Source organism: Myxine glutinosa, chromosome 2, assembly GCF_964187855.1.
Source record: "Myxine glutinosa chromosome 2, kmMyxGlut1.1, whole genome shotgun sequence".
In the NCBI taxonomy this organism is placed as follows: Eukaryota; Metazoa; Chordata; class Myxini; order Myxiniformes; family Myxinidae; genus Myxine; species Myxine glutinosa.
The window spans coordinates 38,117,824-38,137,303 of NC_136262.1; the positions used below are offsets into that span (position 1 = coordinate 38,117,824).

Genomic DNA, 19,480 nt, shown 5'->3' on the forward strand with positions numbered 1-19,480 from the left:
CCCTTCTCTCTCCACCCTTCCCCCCCTCCTTCCCCCCTCCCCCTCCCCCTCCTCCTCCTCCTCCTCCTCTCCCTCTCCCCACCCTTCCCCTGCTCGGCAACGCCGGGTACTTCTGCTAGTTGAGTAATAAATGTAACCATTGCAACCGTTGCATTAATCTCTCATTCCCGTTTCTTCTTCCTCTTTCTTTCTTTGTTTCTTCTTTTTCTTATTTTTCTGCAATCCCGGAACAACAGGCTTTAAAGGACACCTTTATGGTTAAGCGGACATTCATTTTTATTTTAAGTAAATCGATGATTAGCTTTCCAGTGGTGCAATTTATATTCGATGACAGCAGGAACCTTTACGATGATGAAGAGTGATGGATACACACACACGGACAGCTTCTCCTTGTAGTAATAGATTATACACAATTTGAGGACCACCAATAAATCGTCAATGGGGAAATTTAAGGTGGTTAAAAAAGTAAATTTTTAATCATGGCCGAACCCACTACAGGTGGTGAAGACTGAAGTAAATAGTAGCAATGTGCAATTCAAATTCAGATGGGGCACTTTTCAGTGGGATGAGTGTATTGAGTTGTGTGGTGTAACAGGGTTACCTCTGTGAATGGCTCCAGATATGCATTTATTTTATTGACAGATGTGCTTCTTTGACAGATTTCAAGGCTATAATCCAAAATGGTAGAGGGTGTCTGGGTAGTTTGTAAAGAAATATACTTTATTCAGGATATTTTGCGTATCGTCACAATACAACAACAACATGCATTTTAAGGCCATTTTCCCTGCGAGAGCGGGGGTTAGCCTTGCGGTCCCCATGACAATCTTCTCCATCTTGCCCTATTTTCTGCATCTCTCCTTGTTAACCCCCTTGCCCGCATTTCTTCTTCCACCATCTTTAGCCAAGTCTTTCTCGGTCTTCCCCGTCCTCTACTTCCTTCTACATTAACTTCCATCACTCTTCTCAACCAGTCACTTTCATCCTTCCTCAATACATGACCAAACCATCTCAACCTGTTCCTCTTCACAGCATCAATCACAGGCAATATTCCCATCATCTTTCGCAATTCATCATTTGTCTTCCTCTCTCTCAACGATACTCCGCACATCCATCGAACCATTCGCATTTCCACCCTTTCCAGCCTTCGTTGCTGCTCTACGTTCATTACCCATGTCTCGCTCCCATAAATCATAACACTTCTCACACATGCAGCATACACCTTTCCCTTCAGCTTCAGCGACACTCTCCTCCTCATCAGCACGCCACTCAGTTCCCGAAACTTCTTCCATGCACATCTCACTCGAGCAACCGTTGCCGAGTCTGATCCACCTTCTCCATTCAGCATGTCTCCGAGGTAGCAAAATGTTTTCACACCTTCCAGCTTCACGCCGTCTCCAAGATCCAACTCAACATTTCCTCCATCTGCAGCTCCCTCTGTGCACAACTTACATTTGAATGTAGCTGCCACACTGGTTAATGACCCTCTCAGACCACTACATTTTTGATGAACCCACTCAGCACACATTGTACATTGAATGGAGTTCACTTCGACACCCTTCCTGCACACAGCACACGGCCACTTCCCAGTTCTTTCCACCTCACCACATGCTTTACCACTTGCCATCACCTTTGTCTTTCCGATATTCACCTTCAGACCTTTTGTCTCCATACATTCCTTCCACTTGTTCATCTTTTCCTTCAGTCCATCCATACTTTCCGCAATCAACACCAGATCACCTGCATACAACAACTCCCACGGTAAACCCTCCTTTACGGTCTGAGCCAGCACCTCCATCACAGCTACAAATAGTAGTGGACTTAGTACCGACCCCTGATGCACTCCCACCTTCACCTCAAACTCACCACTGTTCCCGTCCTTCATCCTTACAGCTGTGCGTGCTCTTTTGTACATTGCCATCACTACTCTGATCAACCATTCCTCCACTCCTAACTTCCTCAATGCCCATGTCAATACTTTGCGTGGAACCCTATCGAATGCTTTCTCCAGATCAACAAACCCAAAAAACAACTTCTTCCTCTTATCCATGTACTTCTCCTGCAACTGCCTCACAATGAAAAGCGCATCTGTCGTTCCTCTTCCTGGCATAAATCCAAACTGCATTTCGTCGATCTTCACTTTCTTCCTTATCCTCCTCTCCAACACCCTTTCCAATACCTTCATTCCATGCTCCAATAACTTTATCGCTCGGTACGAGCCACACTCCAGAGGGTCACCTTTCCCCTTGTATAGAGGGACGAGGGTACACAGTTCCCAATCCACTGGAATGCGGCCTTCTTTCACCACCAGATTACAGATCTCTGTCATTCTCTTCACACCCCAACTTCCTGCTGCCTTCAACATATCTCCCACAACTCCCGTCGGCCCTCCCGCTTTTCCACTCTTCATTGCTTTTATCGCTTCCTCAACTTCCTTCTCAGTTATCTTCTCTGCCGGTCCTAAAACTGGGTTACTCTCTATGTTGCCATCCCATTCATTCTCTGTATTCAACAGCATTTCCATATATCTTTTCCATCTTCCTTTAATTCCATCTGGGTCGACAAAGATTTGTCCCACTTCATCCTTCAAGCAACTCACCCCCATCACATCACACCTCTCTTTCGCTATCTGCTTTGCAATCCTGAATACTGCTTTCTGACCCTCTTCCGAATCCAAGCGTTCTCCGAACATTTTCCTACATGCCTCCTGCGCCTTTGCTACCTCTTTCTTTGCAGCCTTCCTGGCTGCCTTATAACTTTCATGCTCTGCTGTTTCTGCTCCCGTACCCTTCGCCTTCTGCCACTCTTTGAACTTCTTCCTCTTCTCGTCAATCCTCTTTCCAACCTCAACATCCCACCACCATGTTTCCGAGTGCCTCGGTGGTCCTTTTGTCCATCCACATACCTCACCAACGGCTCCCAACAGACTAGCATTCATTGACATCCAACCACTTTCAAGCTCAACCACATCATCCTCTACCCTACTCAGCCTCTCTTTTAATGCCTCCCTTACTGTCACCTCTTTCAACCTCCACACCTTCATTCTCGGTTGGTACTTCACCCGCCGAGCTCTCCTCGCACCTTTCACCCTTATGTCGCAGACAACCAAGTGGTGCTGTGAAACAGCCTCATCCCCCGGGATCACCTTTGTGTCCCGGAGGTGCCCCCTATCTCGCCGACGCACCATCAGGTAGTCAACGGTTGTCGTCGACCCACCTGACGTGTATGTAACAAGCTTATTGTCCTCTTTCTGGAACTGAGTATTACAAATCAACAAATCAGCTCCATCAGCAAACTCCAAAATCCTTTCACCTTCTCCATTTCTCACACCATATCCGTAACCCCCATGAACTCCCTCAAAACCATCCATACTCCTTCCCACATGTCCATTCAGGTCTCCTCCCACCACAACAACTTCCTCATCTTTCACGTTTTCCATCAGCTTCTCTATCGCACACCAGAACTTGTCCTTCTCTTCATCGCTTCGACCAACCTGCGGAGCATATCCCGAGATGACGTTCACCAAGAGCTTTCCAATCATCATTTTCACCATCATCAACCTATCACTCACTCTAGTCACACTCACCACACTGTCTACAAACTCCTCAGAAAACAGGACACCAACACCATTCACGCCCTCCGGGCACCCTTGCCACACAAACTTGTATTTCTGTCCCTGCCTACCCTTCACCATTCTCACACCACTTCCCTTCCATCTCGTCTCTTGCACACAACATATGTCCACTCTTCTTCTGACCAATACTTCCACCACTTCTCCTGATCTCCCTGTCATTGTCCCCACATTCCATGTCCCAAACCTCAGAAACCGATCTCCACTTCGGGCTGCACCCTGCCCATATGTACTTGTGATTGTCATGGTTCTCTTTTTGAGGCAATGTTTTTATGGCCGGATGCCCTTCCTGACGCCAACCCTCTTAGTCGTCTCTTACGACACGCAGGGATACGGTGTACCTATTCTGACCAGGGTACACACTGGGAGAATGGCAGAGCATTTTCGAAAAGGGACAGACTGGAACTCCCCTCTGGTTCATTCTAGCTCAATGCTAGTCATAGTACTGGTCGTAGTAATAGTAGTAGTAGTTGTACATTCATTTGTATTCATCCTTCGGCTGCTGGTTGCATCATTGCTTGGAGTGTGGCTGTGCCAATGATGCCTGGCCCCGTGTAGGTTGGAGCAGTAATTTGTGATTTGTTCATTGTGCGTACCCGATAGCTTGCCGCCTCTTCGTGTAGGCAACTGTGGGATCTTTAACCTCCACCAACTAATGCTGACAGATGGGACATCCAGTTTAACATCCGTCAGGTGAATGGCACACGTGGATTGATGCCTCGCCCTGACTTTGTGGCTGGGTCGACAATGAAACCCAGGCTGGAGGTCTTGGAGGTTCCAGGCTATCCTGCGGTGGTAGCAGTAGTAGTAGTAGCAGTACGAGTATCATTAATTGTAGGCTTGTTCAACAGTAAACATTTCATATATATGGATGTTGGGTGACGAGGCTCATATACTGAAAGTTGGTTTTTCTTTTGTATTTTAGGTCAATTGAAAAACTTGGTTCCAGTTTAAAAATAGCGGTGGGGGTTGGGGGGAAGAACTTTCCTGAAGCTTTTGGAATAAAAACAACTTGCTTAATAATATTTGGGAATTATTTTCTTGCCTTGAAATATGTTTCCATTTTGTTGAAGTTGGCATCTTGTTGCATACTCAAACTGGCTTTTTTGGTATGAGAAATAAAACCCACCTTTCACCATCTTGCGGTTTAAAGTCATGCTCGTGTCGGGACCGTCAATGCCCACATCCATGGATTCCTTGCCAAGAGGAACATCGGGGCACCATTGATGTAACTGATGGACGACGGCCCTCCCGGGGCGGCCTCTAGTTCTGCGTTTGTATGGTTCAGCACTCCCATACGTTAACGTGCATTTTCAAATTCGTTTTAGGCAGAGTGTTCTGCAGGTGTTTGTGACGTTTCGGGTGACGTTTCTCGTCTATTCTTGCTCTCCTCGCCGCCACTTCCACTTTCCATTCCCCCAAGCCTGCGTTGACATATTAAATATTTGCACTTCTGATCTAGAGATGTGCATCGTTGATTTGTGACGTTGATATTGATTCGCTCAACTGAGGACGATTTTCTTCTTTGGGGTGCTTTTCTTTTAGTTTCCATTATGACTGCCAACTCCCGCACAGTTTTGGTCCTTCACATTGCTCTCATTCCACACGTACCGTATGGCCCGTTTATCGTCTTTCATATACGTCCGATGTGTGTGCGCGGACCCGCATGCAAGTCGGTATGAGAGCTGGCCCGTAGTCCGTCGTGTCAAGCTGCAGCCCAAACCGTTGGTCTGACGTCTTTAAAAAGCTTTGTGTAGACCATAGGGTGTTGATCTAGATTTTGATAATTAACCCCATTCTCTAACTAAAATGGGAAGAAAACACAGAGTCGATTCAGGGAAAAGGAAATAGTGCAATTCTGCTTCTGTGATGCCGTTGACCTTGAGAAGTGCATGTTCATTAGCTGCTGCTCTGTTGACCTTGGTGTGTTTATATGTATGTGTGTGTCAGTGAGACAGTAGACTTGTTGCGAGTTTTTGCAGCTGATGGTGACTATAAAAACGTGCTGTTTCGATGCCAACGTCCGTCGTTCCCGGGTTGTTCTCCATGCATGCATGCATACAGTGCCCTTGTGCGGTGTGGTAGGCATCTGTACATCTCCCTTGGAATCCGCTCGTAGTTAAAACATGAATAATAAATAACATGTAAAGGCCCACAGCAACGCCACGACAGACGGCTGCCGATGAATTGGAAAAGCCGAAAAACAACAGGAAAGTTCCACCTCTGCCCACCCTTTGGAGGGGAGGAGCAGATTATTATTATTTTTTTTTGTGTTGTCGAAGAAAATGCTGCTTTCCTGCCATTCATCAACCCAAGAGCCCTTTTATAAGCGAGTCAGCCTTTTTGCTTTTACTTTTACATTTTTTTACCCCCCTTTCTTTTTGAAATAATCAGATGTTGTGGCCTATGATCGTGGCCGGGCTAGCTGCTCTGGTGTCTGCAGTCCTGAAGTTTTCTGAAGGGTAGACGGTGGTGCTTACGTATTAACGTTGCTCCATCAAACGCCTCTCGTGTTACTGTTATTCGCAATGCTGCGGCTCGCTGCGTTTAATGGTGATTGGATGGCCTTTTATTTTCTTTCTTTTTTCTGAAGGACATTGGTGTCACTAATGACGCAGTATTCTGGTTCCTCATTCCTTGGCCAAGCCAGCCATGTTTGGTGAGAAAGGGTGTCCTGGTGGGTGTGTACGGGTTTGGGGGGGGAGGGGGGGGGGTTGTTCCCTGTGTAGTAAAAGTTCAAATACACTATTCCAGGACAGATATCATATACTCGACCATGTAAATGACTTTCTCCTTTACTTCAAGCAATGTTGGAATCTTATTTCCGTCCCTGATTGGACATCCAAATCCTTCCTGTGCCAATGCCGATATGTGGGAAGCTGCTTTGTCTTGACATTAAAGATGTTCGTAATGCCCTCGGACGTAAATTATGTAAACTCATCCTTACAAGTTCGGTTTTGTCAGTTTTCCAATGGCTATACTTTTCAAGAATCATCTTTCTCTAAAATACATAAGGAGCGATGACGGTCATAATTATTCCTGCTATTTTATTTTACCATCAGCTATTAGAGGAAGCTTTTAGATTTAACAAATTACAATACGTCGTCCGAAAAGCAAATTAGTTGCTCACCCTCTACCTCATCTTCCGAACACCCTCCCTCAGCTTGGCCGAGGATTTTTTTTTCCCCCCCCCCCTTTTGGGCCTGAAGGTCACTGCCTCGCAGGCAAACAGAGCGCCATCGGTAGAACACATGCCGTCCCTGTGGCCTCTGGACTCTCTCTCTCTCTCTCTATCTCTCTATCTCTCTCTCTCTCTCCCTCTCTCCCTCTCTCCCTCTCTCTCTCTCTCTCTCTCTCTCTCTCCCCCCCCCCTCTTTCTCCCTCTCTCCCTCCCTCATCTTTCCCCGCCCCACGAACCCTCCTCCCCCAACCCAATTTCGTCCCACTCCGACGGCTTATTTTGTGCACCCTTTTCGTGGCTTTACCCTTCAACGTACGAGATAATACGCAAGCTTCGTAGCCCTTGCTTTTGGTTAATGTTTTGCTCCCATGAGAGAATGGCGATCTTTGCAGCCGACATGGGCAGCTCTGTCACCACCATTCGGTGAGCTCTTTGCCGGGAATAGTTTATTTACGAATGGTTTGTTTGCTGGCGTGTACTTCATCGGTTTGTGTTGCGTCCGTGTCACGCTGGTGTATTGAAGAAAGGTCACGTATTTTTGTTAACTGGAGGCCATTGGGTAATGAGTAGCCCCGGGTAGGTTTTTGCGTAGCGATGGGTTTTTGGTGGTGGTCTTGAAACCGCAACGGGGTTGGGGGTAAGTTGTGTCTGCCTTGGGTGTATCGATCTCCCAATCCCTGGGGCTACTACACAAGGCGTCGTTTGAGACCCGAATAACAGTTGTACATTTGAAGGCTTCATCGCCACGTAATGCATGAGCTTTGGCAACCCCCACTCTTTCCCTTGACCCCAGCCACCTCCCTCCCCCCTCAGTTTTCAATGTGATGCGGTCTGGCCATCTGCCACGTTCATCAATGGTAAAACTCTCATTAATACAAAAGTAAACCCGCCATTGTAAACGACTCGATGGTGCTTTAGGTTCCAAAGCAACTGTACACAGAGTCACCGCTGAGGGCAGATGTACCGTCTCTGCACTTGTCCCAGTCTGTGGATTGATAGGAATTTGAATTTGTAAACAGGACCTTTTGGGTCACACTACAAAAGTAGCTCTGAACTACAAAGCTCTGAACTACAAAGCTCTGAACTACAAAGCAAAATTGAAAACAGAAATTGCAATGTCTCTTTGACACGAAAAGGTAGTTTGACAGTACCCAAGGAGTATTGCCGATTTATACTGGGGGATGGGGATGGGGATGGGGAGGGGGAGGGACATGGAGTGTTTGGGTTTTTATTCCCCTTCCTCGTATGTGGATGTTTTTTCAGCACCATGACATTGCCTGGCTGGGTACATTGAAAGCTTATACATGCTGGTTCAGGCCTCAGCATGATGCTGGTGTATTTTTTTTACTTTTCTCCTGTGAAATGGTCATGCTCTAGTTTGGTTACACGCACTGTGATCTTGACATTGTAAGTTCGATTTGCAATACCATTGTTACCATGATAACATTGGGGGTGGAAGTTGAGGGGGTAGTGAAGGGTAAAAGACGAGACATCCAAATTATATTCTGGCCAATTTGTTGTGCGCGAGTGTTAATTTTTTTTTTTTAGGGAGTGGAGTGGGGTGGGAGCGTGGGAGTTTGTCACGCTCTTCCACCTTGAACACTGGGGGTGACCTTAATTTTTACTTCTGTATGTTTTTTTTTCACTCAACTGGACTATGTCCAGCTGAGTTTTTGTCGACACCCAGTGTCCGTCGTCCGTCGTCCGTTGTCTGTCTGTCGTCTGCAAACAATTCGACGTCTCTGCTCTAAAAGTCACAAATATTGATAAAGCTTGATGAAACTTGTTATGCAGCATCTTTAAGACATAAACTAGTTTGGGATTGCATTTTGGCGTTGCACGCCAAAAAATGGTCGCGGCAGGGCGGCCATATTGAAAAATCAATTTTTGTCAATCTGGTACTTCCTAATGTAGCTAGAAGGCTGAAACTTGGTGCGTAGACAGTAGCTAACAAACCTCAACACATATGTATAATAAATTCAAGTCTGAAATCTGAGAAAAGTAATTGTAGTTTTACTTTTCATGCCTCGCTTGAAACTCAATTTTTTTCTAGTTTCCTGTTTAAACATGATACCTTCAACATTACTGTACCTCTTTAGCACATATAAACTATATAGTTTGTGGTTCTATATTATGCATATTCTAACCATATTGATATAGACCAGTTGAGTTCAGGTTCCCTGGAACCTCTAGTTTTTATTGTCTCTAAATCCTCGTTAAACTGGGACTCCCCCAACTAAATAATGAAGTTTCAATACCAGTGGACAGAACGTATATGTTTGTGTTACCGATGTCCTGGTGGTGCCTGCTTGTAGCATGTACATGTGTATGTACAGATGAGCTTGTACAGATTGAGATTCTTTCCACTAATATATTTATAATATAATAGCGCAGTGGGCTGTTGACGCGTTATCAACGGAGGTCCGTGGTTCGAGCCCCGCATTGTCAGAATTTTTTCACACTTAGCCCCTCGTAGGAATTTGATTCCTGTTTATAAAATATATATATATATATATATATATATATATATATATATATATATATATATAACTGTAAGAAATAGTAGAAACTCCACAGTACGAGCAGGGCGTCTCATTTGCATTAAATAAATAATCGTTAGATTAAATAAGACTCGGACGTAGCTTCAGGACGTCGATCTTTAATTGTCGACAAGCTTTCGACCAACAAAGGTCATCCTCTGAGTCTACAAAAACAACAGGCATATATATCAGTCAAGTATGTATAGTGATATGTGTGTAAGATGTGTGATATGTGTAGAAAATGCATACAAAAGGAAGAGCCACGCCAAAGTTCACTCACCGGCCCCAAGTTACTAGGGACTCAATTTTCTGTATCGATTTTTTGCTTTGTGATGCGAGCCGAGATCTGAGTTACGAGCGAGCGAGCTTGGATATAAAACACGTAATCGTCGAAAAACATGAGCGAGGTGTGTGTGTTGTCGACTTGGCGAGGCAGTACGATCGTTGTACTTCTACGATATGTACGATTTTGAAGCAGAAGGAGTCGATAAAGGCTATAACGCCAGCCAAGGGCGTTAAGATTATTTCAAAGCTCCGGACCTCTGTCCATGAAGAGATGGAGAAGTTGTTGTTTGTGTGGTTGACGGAGAAGCAGCTCGCAGGAGATACCGTGACCGAGAGCATCATCTGTGAGAAGGCACGAGACATTTACGGGGATTTGGTGCAGCAGACGGCGGGAACATCAACGGACGAGGCATCGGAAGAGTCATTCAAAGCCAGTCGGGGATGGTTTGATAATTTTAAGAAGAGGACCGGCATTCACTCCGTCGTCAGGCATGGTGAGGCAGCAAGCTCGGATGTGAAGGCAGCTGAAGATTTTATTATAACTTTTGCCGAACTGATAGAAGCCGAAGGATACATCCCCCAGCAAATCTTCAACTGTGACGAGACAGGGCTCTTCTGGAAAAAGATGCCGAGGAGGACGTATATAACGGCAGAGGAGAAGAGCATGCCAGGCCACAACTTGTTCAGAGTGCCGGCGATAGCTCGCCTTCTCTTTGTGGAAGACCCGGTGAGATCCTTAGCATCCAACAACTAATGGGACGCAAACGGGCGCCCAGTTTAGCGGTGCACACATTGATGAATCACCCTGCCTGTGAAACACCGACATGACAGGTTATAGCTGGGTCGGGATTCAAACCCAGGCTGGACAGTTTAGTGTCAAGTGTGCGTACCTCCAGTCCAGGCCATCCTGCCAACTTGTATGCTGCATACAGGTGAAATATAAAGCGCGAGATATTTATATATATATATTTCAAAAAAAATTGGTGTGGTTTTTGGGGGGCTGGAACGGATTAATAGCATTTCAATTCATTTTAATGGGGAAATTTAATTTGAGAAACGAGCAAATTGAGTTACGAGCTCGGTCACAGAACGAATTAAACTCGTAAGTCAAGGTTTCACTGTATATATATATATATTCAATCAGAGTTTTAGGCTCAGGAACTAAATGACAGGATAGCAGTTTTGCAGACTGCCAGAGGAACAATGTACATGTAGGTAAACCAGGGCAACACACATCGGGGGGGGGGGGGGATGGTGTCAACAAGCATATGGATTAGGGAGGGTCGTAGGTAATCATCAGCAGCACTCTTGAAGGAACACCCGGGAGGAAAGTTACTAGGGACATTTACAACGTGCTATAAAGGACATTTGTTTACTTATTTTTTGTTCCACTGAAGCACATTGATCTTCCTCTTGGGTGTTTTTTGACTTATCGCATTAAAGTTAGTCATCCATCTAGTCTTGTCCATGGCTGCCTGATTGTGACCACTCACCCTTTCTGTTCCCTACCCCATCCCTTACCATGGAGGGGGGGGATGGTGTCAACAAGCATATGGATTAGGGAGGGTCGTAGGTAATCATCAGCAGCACTCTTGAAGGAACACCCGGGAGGAAAGTTACTAGGGACATTTACAACGTGCTATAAAGGACATTTGTTTACTTATTTTTTGTTCCACTGAAGCACATTGATCTTCCTCTTGGGTGTTTTTTGACTTATCGCATTAAAGTTATTGTCATCCATCTAGTCTTGTCCATGGCTGCCTGATTGTGACCACTCACCCTTTCTGTTCCCTACCCCATCCCTTACCAGGTGCACCTGTCTTCTTTCATATGTATCCAATTACATGTTTATCCATTCGTCAAATGTCCCGTCCCGTCCCGTCCCGTACTCGCACCCTATCTGAACACTTATTAAAATAATGCATTTGGATCCACTAGTTTGGCAAGTTGTAACATTTGGATGCAAATTTTGAGTAATATCGATATATCACCAGATTCCTTGATTGTTTTTTTGGGGGGGGTGGGAGGGGTGGGTTTCTTGGTCTCTCAGAACATGCTTGCTTCATTTTATTCCTATTTATTCCTGCAGTGTCTACTCTAGACTCATTGAGGATTTGTTCACACATTACATGTCAAATTAGTAGATTACGGTCAAAATTGACGCAGTACATCTCAGCAGCACAGCCAAATGTTCACATTGAAACACCAAAAAAAAGTCCAAACCTAGGCATGTCTGTTGTACATATTTGGCATTTCTGGACAAGCATCATTTTATTTTGAGGGGTTGGGGTCAGGGTTCCAAATAGAGACTTTAGGTAGGCCTACGCTGAGCTTACGTGTATTAGGCCCACTGAGTATCAATATCTTATTGCCAGTTTCCTTTTCCAGGACAAGTTGGTCATGTCCGGCTCTGGCGATGGCACATACAGCCCAGGTGATGGAACGCACTTGCAAGGCAGCAGTGATGCCCATAACCTGCTGCAAACCTTCTGGCCTTCAGTACTCGATGATATCCGCAACATGAACCTGGTGTGTGATGATACATATGGTGTTAATGTTTAGTGCTGGGAGCCTGTTTCACGCACAGTTAAAATGAAAATCAAAGCTTTTGTTCTGATTGCTTTATTTATCCCGCTTCCTGCTTCCATGTAAGTTCAGTCACTAGTCCGAACAATCATGTTTTGATACAACTGCATTCTCTCATCGGGGGCAACCCGTGCCCCCCTTGGCTTTGTGTGAAATTGGGAATGAGGCGGAGAATGTGGAAAGTAGAGGTCATGAGGGGAAGCTTTCAAGGCCAAAGCGAATTAACAGCTAAGCTCAGCTAAGCACGTCACTGCTGATTCGCATCTTGCAGAATGATGAATCTCCCACGCCCACGAGGGTGGTGGAAGTCGAGATAGAGGTGGAAGGGAGGTAGAGAGGAGGGTGAGGTAGAGTTCAAGAAAGTTGTGTAACATGTTCTAGTTGGTGATGCCACCTTTGTTGTCCCTCATGTGCAGTATGAATTCAAGGTGCAAGAGTTGCCTCTTGCCAGAATAAAGAAAATTATGAAGATGGATGAAGATGTGAAGGTGAAATAAATGAAGGAAATTTTGAAATTGAGTGCAAACTGATTTAACTGTGCTGTGATGTTAGTATTGACTAATCGGCGTTCCTCGCATTCAACAGAGGTATGCATGAGTCAACATCCCCCGTGCAGTCGTTATGGTCAAGCATTCTTGTTTTTGAGAATGCAGAATTTGCAGAATGATGTGTGAAATTGGGAATGAGGTGGAGGATGTGGAAAGTAGAGGTCATGAGTAGAGGTTTTTGAGCTTTGCGGATCTAGAATGTTGCAAGGTGAAAGTCCAGACTGAGATCAGCTTGATGCACCTGTGTAACACAGTGAGTGTTGATTGTGTACTTCAGAGATGGCTATCCAGGGAAATGCTCTATCACTGTACCTATATGACATTACCAGCGAGGTACCTGTTCTCTATGCACAGATGGGATGCCAAAAGCAAACAAACAATGCGGAAACGGTGAATGCTAAACCATGGAACCAATAAATTCCACATTCCTGTGTCACCTTCAATCGAACATCAGGCATTAACAGCAGGTTCGTGAATGACTTGCACAAAAAAAACGTACCTGGTTTGAATGGTTCTATCCCCCAGTCAATGGCGAATATGCATATAGCGAATCCGCAAATGTCACGGTTAGAAAGAAGAAACCCTCACGTCAATTCCTCGTCCATATTTAAACTTGATGTCTCTATATTTATTCTAAAGCCATGAAATAGCAAAGCACAGCATTGCAGATGTAGAAGCAGGTCATGCTCGCTTCTCGTAGATTTTTTTTTTTTTGCGGATGTCCAGCTGCTTTGTGCGTGGCTAGTGAAAAATGGATTTTATAAATGTCATGCTCGCGGCTCGTGAATTTTTGTTTTTTGCGCCCGCGAAAAACCGCGAATACACTGGACATGTGGCCGGAAATAGAGCAGCAGGTCGCAATTTATCAACCGCAAATAGCGGAACCGGGAATAACGGGGTCCGACCGTATATATGACGCAAAGATGAACTTGTTGGATTATGTCATCAAGAGGTCAAAGATCAGAGGACATGTCAGGTAAAAATGTGATGACTTGAAAACGGCTGAAGGGATTTAAATCATACATGGTACAGGTGTGTATAAACATGAACTGATTACATTTTTGGGTTAAGAGGTCACAGGTCATGTTCGGTAAAAATCCTGTTACCGTGATAATTCGTGAACCAGTGATGAGATTTTGCCCAAATGTGGTCTAAGTATACATTATAATGTAAAGATGAATTGATTATTTTTTGACATCCAAGGTGAATTGTGAGGTGATTTTGTGGTTTTGGTGACGTCAGAGGTCATGTCAGGTAAAAATGTGATACTTCAGAGCAGCTGAATGGATTTGAATCAGACTTGGTACAAGTATGTATAATGATGTAATAATGTGGGCAGAGGCATATCGGTCGACATCGTGACGTCAGAGTGTCGTTCTAATTGGTTGATCGTCTGCCATTCCACCATGTTTTTACCCAAGTCATTTACGAACCGGCTGTCCATCATGCCTGAAACATTTAATACTTTATTTGGTAACTGGTATCCCCACCCAGGTCATACTATCCCCTTCAACTAACGTACCAAACAAACAAACCCGGCTATGCCGTTGTTCGACTATCGGTCTTGTCTTGTTTTTTTTTAACTTTGTTGAAAATGTTAATCAGGTAATATTACCTCCACCACCGAAGGTGGATGGAGGTTATGTTTTTACCCTTGTCTCTTTTTGTTTGTGAACAAGATATCTCAAAAAAGTTGGATGGATTCAGACGTAATTTGGTGGACAGGTTGTGTGTGTTAGAAGGACTAATTGATTTGATTTTGATGAAATTCTGGATCCGGATACTGTAATGTTTTAAAAGTGATTCTTCACCATTGAAAGCTGTTAGGGTAAATAACGATATATAGCACGATATCTCGAAAGGTTATGGACGTATTTGGGTGAAACTATGTGGATGAATTGGTTAGGCGACAACAACAAACTGATTAGATTTTGGTTCAGGTCTGGATCCAGATCTGGCGTATCAGTGGGATTAAAAAAAAATTTTTAAACCACCTTTAGAGGCCATTTTTCCCCGCAAAGCGGGGGTTGGCCTTTTTCGGGAACCGTGGTTGTTGTTGTTTTTTGGTCCCCTTTTTGAAGCAATGTTTTACGGCCGGATGCCCTTCCTGACGCCAACCCTTTTTGCCGCCTTTAACGACAAACAGGGAATTACCAGTGAACTGGTACTCAATTAGCCGACCTCGGAAGGATGACAGGCTGAGACAACCCCCCTGGCGTTAATTCAGCGATCGACCGGGATTCGAACCCAGGATCATAGGATCCTAAACCGGCACCCTAGCCGCTAGCCCAACACCAGTATCAGTGGGATACAAAACGTAAACTGTTCAGCCTGGCGGAGGTTTGCACTCCGAGTGCTTTTCTCGATGATGAATTGTCTAAAGCTGTGAGTAGTAGTAATTATGTATAGTTGACTTTTTATGATATCTCAGTCGTTGTGCAGATCCTGCCTGGTATATCAGCTTTTTGGGGTAATGTACGACTTTGAACCTTATGTATAGTCGAGTACCTTATGAACCTTATATGTACCTTATGAACCTCACGCAGCCCTGGCCAAAAATGGCCTCTAAAGGTGGTACGACTTTGAACCTTACTGTTTGCTTCTTCTGCGTCTTATTTTGCTTACTCTGCTTCTTCCTCTGCTTCTTCTTCTGCTTATTCCTCCTATTCCTCTTATTTGTCTTCTTCTATTTCTTGCTCTTTGTCGCCTTCTTTGTCTTGATTTGACACTGAATTTTCTTGAAGTTTTAAACACTTTGTTGAATTATAAGATAGTATGTAATGTTCATTGATATCTCCATGCTCATTCTTCATGTGATTTTGACCTTGGAATTAGGACAGTGCATCAGAATGTTTTGGCCTCAGTCGCATTCCATAGCATTATTTACCGATTTTTGTCCGCTTCCGGGTCACTCGCCTAGCAGGCTGAGCTGAGTCAGTCGTTCTGTGTATTTGATTGATTCCGTTGGATTTAGCGTGTGCTGTCGTGTTGTGCTTTGTGTGATACAAAGCCGAATGCCTCAACTCTGTGTTTGCCTCAAAATCCTTAGTCCCAAACCCATCTCTCTCTGTTCCCACCTTTCCCAGTCGAACCCAACTGCTCCTGGACTCTGTGTCCTTCTCTCCTGACAAGGTGGAGGAGTTTTTGTCAAACCTCGACTCTGATTCTGCAACTGGACCAGACGGCATCAGCCCACGGGTCCTAAAATCCTGCTCTGCCGCTCTATCTCACCCTCTCTCTGTTCTTTTCACCCTATCTTTTGCTCAAGGTCATCTGCCAGCATCCTGGAAATCAGCAAACATTACCGCTTTACACAAAAAAGGTGCAAAAACAGATCCTTGCAACTACAGACCAATCAGCCTGCTCCCAATTATCAGTAAAGTCATGGAATCCATCATTGCTTCGGATATGAAATCTTTCCTCTTCTCCAATGGCTTGATCTCTGATCATCAATTTGGTTTCAGACCAGGTCACTCTACTCTGCACATGCTGCTTCTGCTGTCTCAACAATGGATGGAGGTCCTCAATGCCAAACAGGAAATCAGAGCTGTCTCCCTTGACATATCACATGCCTTTGATACGGTCTGGCACCCAGCTCTGCTCACCAAACTCTCCTATGGTATCCATGGAAATCTCCATGCATGGCTTGCGGACTTCCTCTCTGGTCATAGTCAACGTGTGGCCCTGAATGGATTTCTCTCATCTTCCCTTCCTGTTCAGGCTGGAGTTCCCCAAGGCAGTGTTCTGGGTCCTTTTCTTTTTCTGGATCAATGATCTCTCCGACTCTCTGGAAAATCCTCTCTATCTCTTTGCTGATGACTCCACTCTCTGCCGCTCCATTCCTCTTCCCTCAGATCGGCAGTCTGCAGCCTCCTCACTCTCTGAAGACCTGGACAAAATCACAGACTGGTCAAACAAGTGGAACATGTCTTTCAATCCTGACAAATCTCACACTCTTACTATGTCTCTCCGAAAAGATCGACTGGACAACCCTCCCATCTACTTTCTCAACAATCCTCTCCAAGAAGTTCTGTCGCTCAAGCTTTTGGGTCTCACTATCTGCCATGATCTTTCTTGGGAAAACCACATTTCCAAGCTGGCCTCCAAAGCCAGTCGCCGACTGGGCATCCTCCATCATGCGAAGTCCTTCCTAGGCACACCTGAGCTCCTCACCACATACAAGGCTTTCATCCGCAGCTCAATGGAATACTGTTCTCCCCTATGGGCTGGTGCTCCTGCCTCACACCTAGCTCGGCTTCACGCTGTTGAATCCAAAGCTTTCAGAATCATTGGAATCTCCCGTGATGAAGCTATCTCTGAGGGCCTTTCACTCACTCACCGCAGGCAGGTAGGTGGTCTTTCTGTCTTCTACCGACTCCTCTCCGGCCTTGCTCCCCCAGCTCTCTCTGTGCTCTGTCCCCCAAATATTCCTACAGGTCGCACAAGATCTGCCAGCAACCCTCTGCTGGTTAAACTGCCGAAATCTCGGCTCTCTGCTCACCTTCACTCTTTCATTCCTCTTTCCTCCTGCCTCTGGAACAAACTCCCACACTCCCTTCAATCCCACTCCTCCCTCCAGGTCTTTAAAACAGCTGTTCACCACCATCTCTTATCTTCCCCCATCCAAAACCTTGATCTTTTCTACCCCCACTAATTCACCCCAGATCCACCTTGTTTGAAATTCCAAATTCTTTCCTGGAAGTCCTGGCAGTGTCCATATGTTTTATACCTCTCCCACCCCCCCCCCCCCCCTTCCCATGCCTCCCTCCCACAGATCTCTCCATGTCTCTCGGTCCCTGCTCTCAAATGTTGTGTTTGTGTCCTTCCCCCTCTCTCCCCATCTTGTCTACCGCTCCCGATGTTATTTGTTTTATGTGTCGGTTTGTCTGTTTGTTTTTCTGTGTGATTAATGTTCGCTCTTTCACGAGCCTCGATCTTGTATACAAAAAAAAAAAAAAAAAAAAAAAATGATTGTGATGGATCCGTTTCAGTTCCTGGCTTCTGGCGGCGTGTCTGCCCGTGAGATTTGCAGTACTTTGGTTTTTACTCGCCACCATGTTGACAATTTCGAACTGTGAGTACCCGCCATGTTTTTTCGCTGCGCCTCACGCAGCCCTGGTGTGCGCCTCTCAACAAGACAGTTCTTTTCCCCGTCTCGCCCCATCGCTCGCCCCATCGCTCGCCCCACCGCTCGCCCCATCGCTCGCCCCACCGCTCGCCCCATCGCTCGCCCCACCTCTGCACGCACCCGCTGCATGTACCGAGCTCGACTATCCGCTCTAACTCCTCTGTCCCGAGGCCTATTCGCTACACTCGGCAAAAACTTTTGTCTTTAAACAACACCACTCGATTGACTCCTGGGCTCGTGTCAGGCTTCAGAACTTGAAATCGGCGTTGGTCTCCCGAGAAAACGCACAAAGCGAGGTGGGAGGAGAAAGCAGAGAAAAATACCGATTGTGATTTCTCTTCGCGACCAGCGACGGCCCGGCCCACATTTTAATAATTCCTGCGAAAAAGTGTCCCCTGTCAACTTCAATAATCTCATCTATCCCTATAGAACATACACAGCACCAAAATAACACCGTTCTGACCTGTCTCTCACCTTATTCAACGCTCAGTCTGTAAGTTGTCCTGAAAAGAGAACCGAAATTACCTCTTTTATTCAAGATAACGATATCAACATGCTTTTTCTGACCGAATCTTGGCTCCAACCCAGTGGCGATGAAGCGAGATGTGCTGATCTCACCCCACCTGGATACACCCTGCAGTCATTTCCTCGCTCCTCTAGGGGTGGGGTGTGGCTGTTATTTACAGAGACAACTTCTCTCCCTTTGTCTCCTTCACCACGACTTTTTCGTTCGACCATTCATCCTACGAGCTAGCCCATGTCACCTTCACTCTGTCAGAAAACACTCTTCATTTCTTCTGCCTCTACCGACCTCCACCTAACCGGAAAAACAAGCTCACTGACTCTATGTTCGTGACCCAGCTTCCTAATCTGCTCGACCACTGCAATACTCCTCCTGGTTTCGGCTTGATTCTTGGAGATTTCAACATCCACTACGATCAACCACAACATCCTCTCACTTCAAAGATCATTGACCTCCTTTCTGCTTTTAGTCTCAGTCTGTCTCCCAACCTACACATGTTAAAGGACACATCCTGGATTGGTTAGTGTACAGATGCGATGATCAGTTGGTGCAGTCCATGTCAGTGACCTGTGCTATCGCCTCGGCCCACTTCTGTCACCAGCCACCTGAGTATTGCTGTTCCTCGTCTTCAGCCCACCTTCATCACTGCCCGCAACATTCGTGCCATCGACCGTTCCGCCTTTAAAGAGGACCTTCACACCCATCTCTCTGGCCGTTCCTACGTCACTGCAGAAGACCTCGACTCTCGCCTCCGCACAGCGTTGGACTGTCATGCTCCAGCGACACGGCGCACCGTTTCCAGATGCAGGAGTACTCCGTGGTTCAGCGCAGTCAGCGACGAAGTCAGGACTGCCAAAAAGGAACGACAACGTGCCGAGAGACAGTGGCTGAAGACTGGCCTCGCAGTCCATAAACAGTTGTATAACATAGCTAAAAGACTCGTCATAAAAATCATTCTGAAAGCAAAAACGTCATATTTCTGATCGGATTACTAGGAGCTCCTCCTGCAAGCAAATGTTCAGCATTACCAACCACCTGCTTGCCACCAAAAATAAATCCGT

General features: G+C 45.6%; 1 protein-coding gene across 14 annotated transcripts in view; it reads left to right on the plus strand.

Moving 5' to 3' along the window:
- The window catches only part of NFYC (nuclear transcription factor Y subunit gamma), a 71,639-nt gene that overhangs the window by 7,678 nt on the left and 44,481 nt on the right, over window positions 1-19,480 (plus strand). For 7 of the 14 annotated variants that reach the window (XM_078773186.1, XM_078773184.1, XM_078773193.1 and 4 more), the window contains exons 2-3: window positions 12,023-12,163; window positions 12,637-12,708. In XM_078773186.1, coding sequence (XP_078629312.1) covers window positions 12,035-12,163; window positions 12,637-12,708 — 201 coding nt within the window. In that variant the 5' untranslated portion in view covers window positions 12,023-12,034. Of the gene's footprint in view, window positions 1-6,203; window positions 6,288-7,072; window positions 7,233-12,022; window positions 12,164-12,636; window positions 12,709-19,480 lie in introns of those variants that run through there. The other 7 variants (XM_078773189.1, XM_078773194.1, XM_078773190.1 and 4 more) reach the window with 5 other exon arrangements.